This window comes from Rhinoraja longicauda, chromosome 9, assembly GCF_053455715.1.
Source record: "Rhinoraja longicauda isolate Sanriku21f chromosome 9, sRhiLon1.1, whole genome shotgun sequence".
Lineage (NCBI taxonomy): Eukaryota > Metazoa > Chordata > Chondrichthyes > Rajiformes > Arhynchobatidae > Rhinoraja > Rhinoraja longicauda.
The window spans coordinates 5,061,824-5,076,047 of NC_135961.1; the positions used below are offsets into that span (position 1 = coordinate 5,061,824).

At 45.6% G+C, this 14,224-nt stretch overlaps 1 protein-coding gene across 2 annotated transcripts in view; it reads right to left on the bottom strand.

Annotated features, from left to right (window-relative positions):
- cnksr3 (cnksr family member 3) overlaps positions 1 to 14,224 on the bottom strand; it is a 102,172-nt gene that overhangs the window by 43,550 nt on the left and 44,398 nt on the right. For both annotated transcript variants that reach the window (XM_078404712.1, XM_078404711.1), the window contains exons 4-5: positions 11,108 to 11,149; positions 9,543 to 9,662 (exon numbers count right to left, since the gene is read on the bottom strand). In XM_078404712.1, the coding sequence (XP_078260838.1) occupies positions 9,543 to 9,662; positions 11,108 to 11,149 (162 nt within the window). The remainder of the gene's footprint in view (positions 1 to 9,542; positions 9,663 to 11,107; positions 11,150 to 14,224) is intronic.

Sequence of the window (14,224 nt, forward strand, 5' to 3'; positions counted from 1 at the left end):
CCAACATATCACTATTACTGATGCAGTTTTAGTGTAGACACTTTTCAGCTCATAGTAAACGCCTCAAATTTTTAAAAGCAGACACCTGCAAAACTTGGAAGATACTCAACTTGATACATTTTGTGTCTGCAATAGTTGCACAGAATCAAATTTCAGAAAAGGATTACATTTCAAACAGTCATGCTGCATACATATTTAACACCAAGGACAATATTTCTACCTCGTTGCATTTTACTCAAATTTCCACAAGAACACAAGAATCATTCTCAAAACAAAACCATAATGTTCATTTTCCCCTCGAAAGGCCAGATTTGTTCACTGCAGTACAATGTAACCAGGAGAAAGTGTTCCTTAAACTATGACCAGAGTTGAAAATATTCCAATGCAGTAATGGGCAAACAGATGTACATTTTTTGATCCAGTACCAAAAAGGTTTCAGTGCGTGATCTGAGATTGTCAATACCACATTAGACAACAGATCATTATATTTAACGAGGGTAACCCGTTCTAGCCTTAGAGGGAGTACAGAGAAGGTTCACCAGATTGATCCCTGGGATGGCAGGACTTTCATATGAAGAAAGACTGGATAGACTAGGCTTATACTCACTGGAATTTAGACGACTGAGGGGGGATCTTATAGAAACATATAAAAATTTTAAGGGGTTGGAGAGGCTAGATGCGGGAAGATTGCTCCCGATGTTGGGGAAATCCAGAACCAGGGGTCACAGTTTAAGGATAAGGGGGAAGTCTTTTAGGACCGAGATGAGAAAACATTTCTTCACACAGAGAGTGGTGAGTCTGTGGAATTCTCTGCCACAGAAGGTAGTTGAGGCCAGTTCATTGGCTATATTTAAGAGGGAGTTAGATGTGGCCCTTGTGGCTAAAGGGATCAGGGGGTATGGAGAGAAGGCAGGTACAGGTTACTGAGCTGGATGATCAGCCATGATCATATTGAATGGCGGTGCAGGCTCGAAGGGCCGAATGGCCTACTCCTGCACCTATTTTCTATGTTTCTATGTTCCACATTAGCCAAAGACTGATGGCACCAAATTTTAATGAACATGTAGACAACCTAATTACTGGAGGAATTACAAAGAGACCTAGCTAATTGCTTTCCACTTCTGGCATGACTCGAGAATGACCATGGATTAGACAGTGGGTGGTAGTGACGCACTCTGAGAAACAATCCTGCTAATTGGTTTACAGAACAATTGTTTTGCTTTTCCTTTCATATTTTGCTGAAAACTAATTGAGTAACGTTGGACATCGCTGGGGAAATAGCAGGGTTGCAGATGCACTGAACCATCTGAGCTATGGGTGTAATAATTATCGTGCATTTCATCAACACAGGTGGGATTTAATAAAGAGCCATATCCTTTGTATCTGCCGTTAACCCTTTCTTGATATCTCAGTGAACGGCCAAAGTCTGTGGTCTGTGGTGAATGATGTGGAGACCAGGAACGATTATTCATTCAACATTTCCTCCGTACCTAGAATGATAGTCGTAAGAGAAATACAGGCTGGAAACAAGCCCTTTGGCCCATCAAGTCTGTGCTAACCATCAACCACCCATTCACATGAATCCCACATTAATTGCATTCTCTATTCTCATCAACACCACAGGAGATTCTACATGCACACATGTACAGTAGGGACGATTTGCAGTGGCCAATTAATCTTTGGTTATAAGTATCATCATACCAAATAGGTCATCAACCCAAGATGAACATGATCTGGTTCTCCCCAATTTGGGTCTAACGCAAATTCCAATGAAATGTTTGGTCTCAAGGCAGGCTGCATCATCTCCGCCCAGCACAATGTGTTATCAAAGGAAAAATAATTTGCTTGGTTTTACTGTACATGTTCTCAGTTCTTGATCCAAATGAAAGGTCCAAACATTTAGAAAAGGCAGTGCAACACCAAAACTGAGTGATTATTCAATTCAGCAAAGAGTTCGCATTAAACAAAGATCATTCAAAAAGACAATAGACAATAGGTGCAGGAGGAGGCCATTCGGCCCTTCGAGCCAGCACCGCCATTCAATGTGATCATGGCTGATCATTCTCAATCAGTACCCCGTTCCTGCCTTCTCCCCAAATGACTCCGCTATTCTTAAGAGCTCTATCTAGCTCTCTCTTGAATGCATTCAGAGAATTGGCCTCCACTGTCTTCTGAGGCAGAGAATTCCACAGATTCACAACTCTCTGACTGAAAAAGTTTTTCTTCATCTCCGTTCTAAATGGCCTACCCCTTATTCTTAAACTGTGGCCCCTTGTTCTGGACTCCCCCAACATTGGGAACATGTTTCCTGCCTCTAACGTGTCCAACCCCTTAATAATCTTATACGTTTCGATAAGATCTCCTCTCATCCTTCTAAGACTGAAGGACCAAAGTGTTGTTTAAATCGAGTGGGACTTGAAATGCCATCCCTTGCCTTCAATTTGAATTACCGCACGGATGGTACCAGATTTAGTACAGATTAGTTTAGAGAAACAATGCGGAAACAGGCCCTTCGGCCCACTGAGTCTGCATCGGCCCGCACATTAACACTATCCTACACACACTAGGGATAATTTTACATCTCTGCCAAGCCAATTAACTTACAAACCTGTACGTTTTTGTAGTGTGGGAGGAAACCGAAGATCTCGGAGAAAACCCATGCGGTCACGGGGAGAACGTACAAACTCCGTACAGACAGCACCCGTAGTTGGGATCAAACCCGGGTCTCCGGCGCTGCAAGCGCTGTGAGGCTGCGCCACCGTGCCGATTCTTTGGAAAAGTTACTTTGGTTCAGTGCAGCAACTCGACTCAGTCAGAGAGTTGTGAATCTGTGGAATTCTCTGCCTCAGAAGGCAGTGGAGGGCAATTCTCTGAATGCATTCAAGAGAGAGCTGGATAGAGCTCTTAAGGATAGCGGAGTCAGGAGGTATGGGGAGAAGGCAGGAACGGGGTACTGATTGAGAGTGATCAGCCATGATCACATTGAATGGCGGTGCTGGCTCGAAGGGCTGAATGGCCTACTCCTGCACCTATTGTCTATTGACAAGTGAAAAAGCAAACAATTCATGGAGTGACTAGTTTAACGCGTAACTTAATGCATTTAAGTCTTGGGCAACATAGAAGAATGTTTTACCAACTTTCCATGTCCAGCTCGCTTAATTTTTTAAAGATTTTTTTAGATTTAGAGATACAGCGCGGAAACAGGCCCTTCGGCCCACCGGGTCCGCGCCGCCCAGCGATTCCCGTACACTAACACTATCCTACACACACTAGGGACAATTTTTACATATTACCCAGTCAATTAAACTACATACCTGTACGTCTTTGGAGATAGATTTAAACTATAAAATGTGAATAACTTTAATATCACCAAACCAAAAAAAATGGTAATGTTACCAAAATACGTTCCCTGCAAAAGTGACTGAAACAGAAGTCCCTTTGAAAATAATGGATACAATGCAAATGCCCGAAATTCTTTCAGTCTATAAAACTGCAATTCCAGACATACAATTTGGACCTCGCCCAAATATCACAATACAATCAGGGTCTATGTGAACTGCAAGCACAGCTGTAAACTCGTTTCTATCTTTGGCCACGACAAAGAGGCAGAATATAAACCACAGACCTCTGGAAATATTCATCTTAATGTTCAAACCTTGCCAAACTCGAGGGCCATTCTTTGGAAAGTGAACCAAAACGTCACACGCGTCATAAAGTAACACATTAAAACATTCTTGTCAGAGATTAATCTTATTCATTGCTAGTTTCCTACCTACAGAACTATAATGCATGTCTTTTTTTTAATTCACAGAGTTTGTAAGATAAAACTGAGTTATGGAAAAAAATGTTTCCGTGTGAGGTCGCACACGTGACCATTCACATTTGACCTCTGACCCTAAACACACATGGTCATCATAACATGATAAACTTTGACATATATGTCATACTGGACCAAGTGGACCCGTTGGGCCCAAACCTCTCCTGCATTGGTGCAGCACCCTCTCCTCCTCCCCCTCCCCCCCCCCCCCCCCCTCCCCCCCACTACATCCCCCCTTATCCTCCTTCTCTCCCTCCCTCCCTGGGAGATAGATTTAAACTATAAAATGTGAATAACGTTAAAAATATAACACCGATTTCAATGAAACTTCCTTCCCATTAGCACCAAAGGGGCGACGTTGAGTAAGGTGGGCCTAAAATTGTCGCGCTATCGTGTACCGTTTTGGCTGTAGTTCAGGAACAAACAAACAAACAAGAGTCTTAGTATATAGATATACAGTACGAAACAATATACCTGTAATTCTTTCAGAATTAAAAGAGATGTATTCCACAATTTTTCATATTTCTGGTCACACACGTGACTAAGAACGGCCCTCTAGAGCAAGGGCCTCCAAACTTTTCAGCACGAGGGGCCACATTATATATTTGGCACATTTTTTTGCGGGCCGTAGGAAAAAATAAAGTGTGAGTTTTAGAAATTTAATGAACTCAAAGTTTAGACTAGGTTACGTTAGATTAGAAAAAGTTAAACTAGGTGAGGTTAGATTAGGTTAGTTTACATTAGGTTTTATATGGCAACAAATAAATAATGTTCAAATTTAAAAAAGAGCTTGAAATATTGGAATATAAATATACCTTAGGTGTACAATTATTTATAAAACAGAAAATACAGTGACCAACACTGGGAGAGTGGGGGGGGGGGGGGGGGAGAGAGTGGGGGGGGGGGAGAGAGTGGGGGGGGGGAGAGAGAGTGGGGGGGGGAGAGAGTGGGGGGGAGAGAGAGTGGGGGGGGAGAGAGAGTGGGGGGGAGAGAGAGTGGGGGGGAGAGAGAGTGGGGGGAGAGAGAGTGGGGGGGAGAGAGAGTGGGGGGGGGAAGAGAGTGGGGGGAGAGAGAGAGTGTGGGGGGGAAGAGAGTGGGGGGGGAGAGAGTGGGGGGAAAAGAGTGGGGGGGAAGAGAGTGGGGGGAGAGAGTGGGGGGAGAGAGTGGGGGGAGGGGGAGAGAGTGGGGGGAGAGAGAGTGGGGGGGAGAGAGTGGGGGAGAGGAGAGTGGGGGGGAGAGAATGGGGGGAGAGAGTGGGGGGGAGAGAGTGGGGGGGAGAGAGTGGGGGGAGAGAGTGGGGGGAGAGAGTGGGGGGGAGAGAGAGTGGGGGGGAAGAGAGTGGGGGGGAGAGAGTGGGGGGGGAGAGAGAGTGGGGGGGAGAGAGTGGGGGGAGAGAGAGCGGGGGGGAGAGGTAGTGGGGGGGAGAGAGAATGGTAGAGAAGGGGGTGGTGGTGGGGGGGGAGAGAGTTGGGGTAGAGGGAGCAGCGGGTGAGAGCGGGGAGCGTGGGGAGGGGGAGGTTGTCAGAGAAGGGTGAAGGAGCTTCGCCACTCGCGGGGGCTGCTCCCCCCCTCTCTCTCTCTCCCTCTCTCTCCCCCAGAGCCAGCGGGATCTGCGCCGCTGCTCCACTCTCTTCCCCGGCCCCGTCTCCCTCTAACGCAGCGAAATAAGAACAAACGCGAGTGTAGTTTGTTGTTCAGAACCCCCGCGTCCCCGGGGGTGAGCGGCGGTGGCAGCGAGGAGGAAGTTTCACTCGCGTTTGTTCTTATTTCTCTGCGTTAGAGGGTGACGGGGCCGGGGAAGAGAGTGGAGGAGCGGCGCAGATCTCGGTGGCTCTGGGAGAGAGGGAGAGGGGAGAGAGGGAGAGGGGAGAGAGAGAGGGGAGAGAGGGAGAGGGGAGGGAGGGAGAGGGGAGAGAGAGAGGGGAGAGAGGGAGAGGGGAGAGAGGGGAGAGGGGAGAGAGGGAGAGGGGAGAGAGAGAGAGAGGGGAGAGAGGGAGAGAGAGAGGGGAGAGAGGAGAGAGGGAGAGGGGAGAGAGAGAGAGAGGGGAGAGAGAGAGAGAGGGGAGAGAGGGAGAGGGGGGAGAGGGAGAGAGGGGAGAGGGGGGATAGAGAGAGGGGGAGAGGGAGAGGGGAGAGAGGGAGAGGGGAGAGAGGAGAGAGAGAGAGGGGAGAGAGGGAGAGAGAGAGGGGAGAGAGGGAGAGCAGCCCCCGCAAGTTGGCAGCGCTCCTTCACCGGACCCTGACACCATCCCCCTCCCCGCGCTTCCCCGCTCCTCCCTCTACCCCGTCGTCGTCGTCCCCCCCCCCCACTCCCCAGCAGCTTCTGCCTCCAGTCCCCGCTGCCGAAGAACTTGCTGCGGGCCGGATAAAATCTCATGGCGGGGCCGAATGTGGCCCGCGGGCCACAGTTTGGAGATCCCTACTCTAGAGGATTAGTCCTTATACATGGAGAGCATAGAGGTGATTGGAAGGTTTATTTAGGTTTGTCTTCTATAATGCGGGCAGTCATCATGTACTACAAATGCCAGCCAGCATCATAGAAAGTGATTGCATACATGTGCAATAGTTCAACACAAACATCCCACAGTGATTGTGTGGATAACCCAAAATTTAAGAAAAAGAAAGAAGCCACTTTTAATACATTTCCTTTTGCCATGGGAATTTCTTGTAAAACTACATCCCGGGTGACCCATTAAAAATAGAGCAGCATTTGGTTAAATTTAATAATAGTAAAATTTCCCATAGTATTGCAGCTTGACAGTATTTTCAGTTTATTTTCAGTGCGGAAATAGGCCCTTTGACGCACTGAGTCGGCGCCAACCGGCGATTGCCACACACCAAGGCTATCCCACACACACACACTAGATTTTACATCTATACCAAGCCAGTTATCCTACAAACCTGTACGTCTTTGAAGTGTGGGTGGAAAGCAAAGATCTGAGAAAACCCACGTGGGTCAATGGGAGAACGTACAAACTCCGTACAGGCAGCACCCATAGTCGGGATCGAACCCGGGTCTCCGGCGCTGTAAGGCAGCATCTCTAGCGTTGTGCCGCACTTAATATTGCTGGACTGTGCAATGTCTGCTCCCAAAATGGTTTTAGCGGCAAAACTGCAGTTTGATACTTGCTTGTTCAGCAAGGAGGTGAAGCATAAGAACTTTAGATGTTTGGTCTTTTATAAGGTCATAAGGAATAGTAGTAGAATTGGGCCAATCGGACCATCAAGACTACTCCACCATTCAATCATGGCTGATCCATCTCTCCCTCCTAACCCCATTCTCCTGTCTTCTCCCCATAACCTCTGACGCCTGTATTAAATCAAGCATCTCTCTGTGGAGACAAGGAATGCGTGACGTCACCCATTCCTTCCTTCCAGAGACGCTGCCTGCCCCGCTGAGTTACTCCAGCATTTTGTGTCTATCTTCAGTTTAAACCAGCATCTGCAGTTCCTTCCTGCACAAGAATCTATCCATCTCTGCCTTAAAAATATCCACTGATTTGGCCTCCACAGCCTTCGGTGGCAAAGAATTCCACAGATTCACCACCCTCTGACTGAATGAATTTCTTCTCATCTTCTTCGTAAAAGAACGTCCTTTAATTCTGAGGCTATGACCTCTAGTCCTAAACTATCCCCAACTTATGGGGTGGGTATATATGGGGTGACCAAAATGGCGGCGCTGCCCTAGCAGCTGCGGCTTACCTGCGGTCCATTTGTCTTTGTGTTTTTGTTGTTTTTTTGTCTTAATTGTAGTTGTGATGTGGTGTTTTTGTGTTTGTGTACTATGTGTGTATGTGGGGGGGAGGGGGGGAACTGTAACATTGTAAATATGTGTCCCTTCCGAACGGAGACCCGACCTTTGTTTTCTGGGCCGTGTCTCCGTTCCTGCTGCGGCCTACCATCGGCCCAACTCCTGGAGCTGTCGGCTTCCAGGGCTCTGGTTCGCAGAGCCCGCGGATCGGACTTACCATCACCGGAGCCGGCCGTCTTCGGAGGCTGCGGGAGCGGCTGCGACTCGCCTTAGGCTCGGGCCGCGTGGATGCCGACATCGGGATCTCCGGCAGCGGCAGCGTGTTCGCCCACCCCGGATCGCGGGGCTTGGGTCGAGGACATTTCACCGTCCGGCGCGGCCTAAGATAGGCCGCGGGATATTTTTCTGCTGGGCGGGGGCTTCAATGTCGGGAGCCACGACCGCCCCGACGTGCAGCAACAGCGGCAGCAGCAGCGTGTTCGCCCGCCCCGGATCGGACTTATCATCGGCGGAGCCGGCCGTCTTCGGAGGCTGCGGGAGCGGCTGCGACGCGACGCGCCTTGGGCTTGGCCCGCTGTGAACCGTCCGGTGCGGCCTGCAACCACAACAACCTGACTGCGGGCGAGGACAGCGGGAGAAGGGAAAGACATTGTGGCCTTCCATCACAGTGAGGAGAGAGAGGACTGGAGGAGACTCACTGTGATGGATGTTTCTTTGATGGATGTTTCTTTTTTGTGTGTTTTTGGGGTTGGGTAATTTGAATGCCTATTTAATGCTTTTATTGTTGGACTGTGTTTTTGGGGGTTTTGGGGTTGTGTAATTTGAATGCCTATTTAATGCTTTTATTGTTGGACTGTGTTTTGGGGTTTTTTTTGGGGTTGTGTAATTTTAATGCTTATTTAATGCTTTTATTGTTGGACTGTGGGTGACTGAATTTCGTCCAATATTGGATGACAAATAAAGCTATCTTGAATCTCTCTTGAATCTTGAATATATATTTATATATAATATACATATATGCACATCTTCTATATACTAAAACTCTCGTTTGTTTGTTTGTTTGTTCCTGAACTACAGCCAAAACCTTACACGATAGCGCGACAATTATAGGCCCACCTTACTCACCATCACCCCTTTGGTGCTAATGGAAGAAGTTTCATTTAAATCGGGGTTATATTTTTAATGTTATTCACATTTTAAAGGGGAGGGGGAGGATAAAGGGGGCTGAAGGGGGCGGAAGGGGGGGAGGGAGGAGGGAGGGGGAGGGAGAGGGGGAGGGGGAGGAGAGGATGCTGCACCAATGCAGGAGAGGTTTGGGCCCAATGGGTCCACTTGGTCTAGTATATATATATATGCACATATATACATACGCACATACATACACACACATACGCACACGCATATATATATATACATATATATGTGTGCAATGTATACATATATGTACATACACACGTATACACACACACGTGTATACATACACACACACATATACACACACACATATACATACATAGACACACACACATACACACACACACACATATATATACATACATATATACACACATACATACATACAGACACACACACACATATACACACTTTAAAGGCAGGTTGAGATCAGAGAACGTTTGAACATCTGTCGCAGTAGATCATTTCTTCAGAATGGAATTGCTGGAATATTCACAGTACCTAAAACAAAATACAATAAGCAAGACCAAAATGTTTTCCATTGGGGATGTGGAAGGAGAGAAATCAGACAAAGAGGTGAGGGGAGTTATGTATCCACTTTTCCAGTGCAGCCGATCAGGGAGACTAGTTTATGAGGGAACCATGTCGGGAATGCAGTAGTGGAGCTATGTGAGATAACCTGTGATCGACTTGCAAGGGAGACTTGCAGAAACATAATTGGGAAACGATAATCAAATGGAAAATTGTTACAAGAAAGTATATCGTTAAAAGCCAACTTACCAGTCCATCACTTGGTTTGATGTTTACCAACCGAACCGCCTCCAGACAAGCACTCTGGCTTAATAAAGGATCAGATGTGGATCTAATAGTCTGATCACAAATACCATGGAGAACTTTACACTGGAAAAGAAAGATGGTGTGAAGGCAAGAACAAATTAAAAATATATATTCAAAGATACATATATATATAAATATTGAAAACAGTTTTTGTTTTTTTTAAACACGAAGTGCTGGAGTAATTTTGTGGGTCAGGCAGCATCCATTCCCTCCACAGATGCTGTCTGACCTGCTCAGTTATTCCAGCACTGTTTTGGTCAAGATTGCAGCATCTGCAATTTCTTGTTGGGTCTCTAGCTTTGTAAAATAATATTTTCACGAGTAACAGTATTTTATAACTCCACTTGCTGACAATTTTCACCCTGAATTTGCAACCCTGAATAGCATTTTTCAACTAAATAAATATTGCATTACATGCAAGCATTATAACATGCAGGGCCAAATATGTGAGACTTGTGAAACTACTGCAATCAAGTGGGCCTCCTATACCCAGCATTAAAGAGAGTAATGTTAGCATGTTGTCACATGTTAGTCCTGATTCTGTAACAACAGGAAGATCATGAATTTGAAGATGCACATCGAACACTTCAGAAGCTATCACATAAATTTGAATTTGGATTAAAATTCTAAATTTAACACTTCAAACTACCTTGCCAGTTTTTAAAAAAAAAATTGTTTTGCAAATGCAAAAAGATTGAACTAACAAATCGCAGGTTTGAAACGTGCATGATAATACAATTTTGTCATTTTCAAACTGTTGACATAGCTGGCTCGGGTTGTAAATTTTCAATATAGAACATCACACTTGAAACAACATTAGATACTGCTATGATCTCCTCTTTTCTCTAACTAAATCCAATGGTTTAAGATCCAAATCATGATTACTTTAAAATTACGATTTTATTGTAAAACCACCCAAGTTAAAAACATCGATTAACATCAGTTAACATTGAAATGTACTTTAAAGCAAGAATATGGGATCAGACATTGTCCTTTGATCAAGAAATAAACTGTTTAAAGACTGAGATTTGCTGATACACCAGAGGCCTCTGTCACAAATATTGCAGATAGATGGGATTGCCAAATGGTTACTGCACTAAATGGTACACTCCAAGACTGACAAAATTAAGTTGGGAGTTATATTAATACCAAGGTCTTAAGCCAAAGTAGTAGATTTGGGAGCAAGTGCCACGTAAAAGTGACCAATTCAATGTTCATGCATCTGGCAACTTTTATTTAAGTTACAACACATACTGATATCTGCACTTGAATTCCAAATAGAACATTTGTAATGTTTTTGTAATGTGGGGAATAATTGCACTGGGTTGTGGAGAGGTTAAGGCAGGAGAGATAATATGGGATTACTGGAGTACTTAAAATAGCCAGAACTCGTGTTAACATGCCAATTTCCTCCCTTTGTTATTGTTTCAGCTTGCGAGGGGAGGGCACATAGATTGCATTCCCACAGCTTAATATCTTAAGCACAAAGTAGCAAAATAAACACTTACAACGTTAATAACACGATCTTCCATTTCAAACACAGTGGAGTCCTGTAATGAAAATCAGCAAGAAAAGAAAATCAGTGAAAGTATATTGAAATATTAAAAAGTCAATAGACAATAGACAGTAGGTGCAGGAGTAGGCCATTCAGCCCTTCGAGCCAGCACCGCCATTCAATGTGATCATGGCTGATCATCCACAATCAGTACCCCGTTCCTGCCTTCTCCCCATACCCCCCGACTCTGCTATCCTTAAGAGCTCTATCTAGCTCTCTCTTGAATGCATTCAGAGAATTGGCCTCCACTGCCTTCTGAGGCAGAGAATTCCACAGATTTACAACTCTTTGACTGAAAAAGGTTTTCCTCATCTCCGTTCTAAATGGCCTACCCCTTATTCTTAAACTGTGGCCCCTTGTTCTGGACTCCCCCAACATTGGGAACATGTTTCCTGCCTCTAACGTGTCCAACCCCTTAATAATCATGTATGTTTCGATAAGATCCCCTCTCATCCTTCTAAATTCCAGTGTATACAAGCCTAGTCGCTCCAGTCTTTCAACATATGATAGTCCCGCCATTCCGGGAATTAACCTAGTAAACCTACGCTGCACGCCCTCAATAGCAAGTCATGCATTTCAGACCTCCAGAAAGTTCCAAACAGTTTTAACAGATAACAGGTGTTAACGTATTAAGCAGCTTTTACAGGCATCCAAAGGTAATTCTTCACAGCATGTCCCGACTCTTCTTTCCTATTCCTTAACTTCTTATTTCAACTGGCCATTGTGAAAAAAATGTAGCACTACAGTAAAGTGGCAGCAAATAGGAACGGAAGCCAATTTCCAACAATCGCTCAGACTTGAGAGGCCAGGGAAGTAAACAAAAGACTATCGTGTGAGAAGGTGAGCGAGATGGTGAGAGACACAAACATGAAAGTGGGGTCCCATGTTTATTATTTTGGTATATCCTTTTTGTGTTTCAAATCCAACTTTCTCATCCTCAAACAAAAAGACAAAAGAAATTGCTGGAGTAACTTGGCAGGTCAGGCAGCATCTCTGGAGAACATGGTTAAGAGGATGCTTCGGGTCGGGACCCTTCCTTCCTTCCTTCCTTCAAGGTCTCATTTCCTTGTTTCTCAACCTGAGGTTTTGCTTAAAAATTACTGGAGTCGACCTCGTGAGCGATGAACAGCTGTTCTTGGCATCAGTATCCCAGAAAGATTTTAAAGGCAAAGGCAATGGCTAATGCATACAGGAATCACTCGACAGTCCCACTTTGAATGATACCAGTGCTTTGACAATAGACAATAGGTGCAGGAGTAGGCCATTCGGCCCTTCGAGCCAGCACCGCCATTCAATGTGATCATGGCTGATCATTCTCAATCAGTACCCCGTTCCTGCTTTCTCCCCATACCCCCTGACTCCGCTATCCTTAAGAGCTCTATCTAGCTCTCTCTTGAATGTATTCAGAGAATTGGCCTCCACTGCCCTCTGAGGCAGAGAATTCCACAGATTCACAACTCTCTGACTGAAAAAGTTTTTCCTCATCTCAGTTCTAAATGGCCCACCCCTTATTCTTAAATTGTGGTCCCTGGTTCTGGACTCCCCCAACATTGGGAACATGTTTCCTGCCTCTAACGTGTCCAACCCCTTAATAATCTTATACGTTTGTTCGTATAGTTTCACATTCATCAATGATAAGCAGTCACAATGGAGGTAATCATTCGCTGGAACCTTTGTGACATAAATCTGTTCCATATTAGCCAGAGCCCGATGGTACCAAATTTTAATGAACTTGTAGACAACCTAATTAGACCTACAAGGTGGCGCAGTGGTAGAGTTGCTGCCTTACAGCGCCAGAGACCTGGATTCCATCCTGACTACGGATGCTGTCTGTATGGAGTTTGTACGTTCTCCCCGTGACCTGCGTGTGTTTTCTCCGAGATAGACAATAGGGTGCAGGAGTAGGCCATTCGGCCCTTCGAGCCAGCACCGCCATTCACCGTGATCATGGCTGATCATTCTCGATCAGTACCCCGTTCCTGCCTTCTCCCCATACCTTCGGGTCTGAAGAAGGGTCTCGACCCGAAACGTCACCCATTCCTTCTCTCCTGAGATGCTGCCTGACCTGCTGAGTTACTCCAGCATTTTGTGAATAAAAACCTTCGATTTGTACCAGCATCTGCAGTTATCTTCTTATATTATTCTCCCCATACCCCCTGACTCCACTATCATTAAGAGCTCTATCTAACTCTCTCTTGAAAACATCCAGAGAATTGGCCTCCACTGCCTTCTGAGGCAGAGAATTCCACAGCTTCACAACTCTCTGAGTGAAAGTGTTCTTCCTCATCTCCATTCTAAATGGCCTCCCCCTTATTCTTAAACTGTGGCCCCTGGTTCGGGACTCCCCCAAAATCTTCGGTTTCCTCCCACACTCCAAAGACGTACAGGTTTGTAGGTTAATTGGCTTGGTAAATGTAAAAATTGTCCCTAGTGTGCGTAAGATAGTGTTAGTGTGCGGGGATCACAGGTCGGCGCGGACCCGATGGGCAGAAGGGCCTGTTTCTGTGCTGTATCTCAAAACTAAACTACATTGTTATCAGTCACTGTTGCAAAGAAAGGCACTATTAGAGTTCACAAACCTCTCCAATTTTAGTAAGCAACCCAAAACTCAATTCTTGCCATATTCTGCTATCAGACCCCTTATCAATAAGTCATGAGAGAAAATGCAATAGTTAGCATTTAAGTGGAAAAATAATAAATTTAGTCATGAGAGGTATAGATCAGGTAGACGCACAGAGTCTCTTGCCCAGGGTAGGCGAATCGAGGACCAGAGGACATAGGTTCAAGGTGAAGGGGAAAAGATTTAGTAGGAATCTGAGGGGTAACGTTTTCCACACAGAGGGTGGTGGGTGTATGGAACAAGCTGCCAGAGGAGGTAGTTGAGGCTGGGACTATCCCAACATTATAGAAAAGGTAGACAGGTACACGGATAGGACAGGTTTGGAGGGATATGGACCGAATGCGGCAGCTGGAGCTGGGACATGTTGGCCGGTGTGGGCAAGTTGGGCCAAAGGGACTGATTCCAGACTGTATCACTCTCTGACACTAGAAGATGGCTTGGTATGTATTA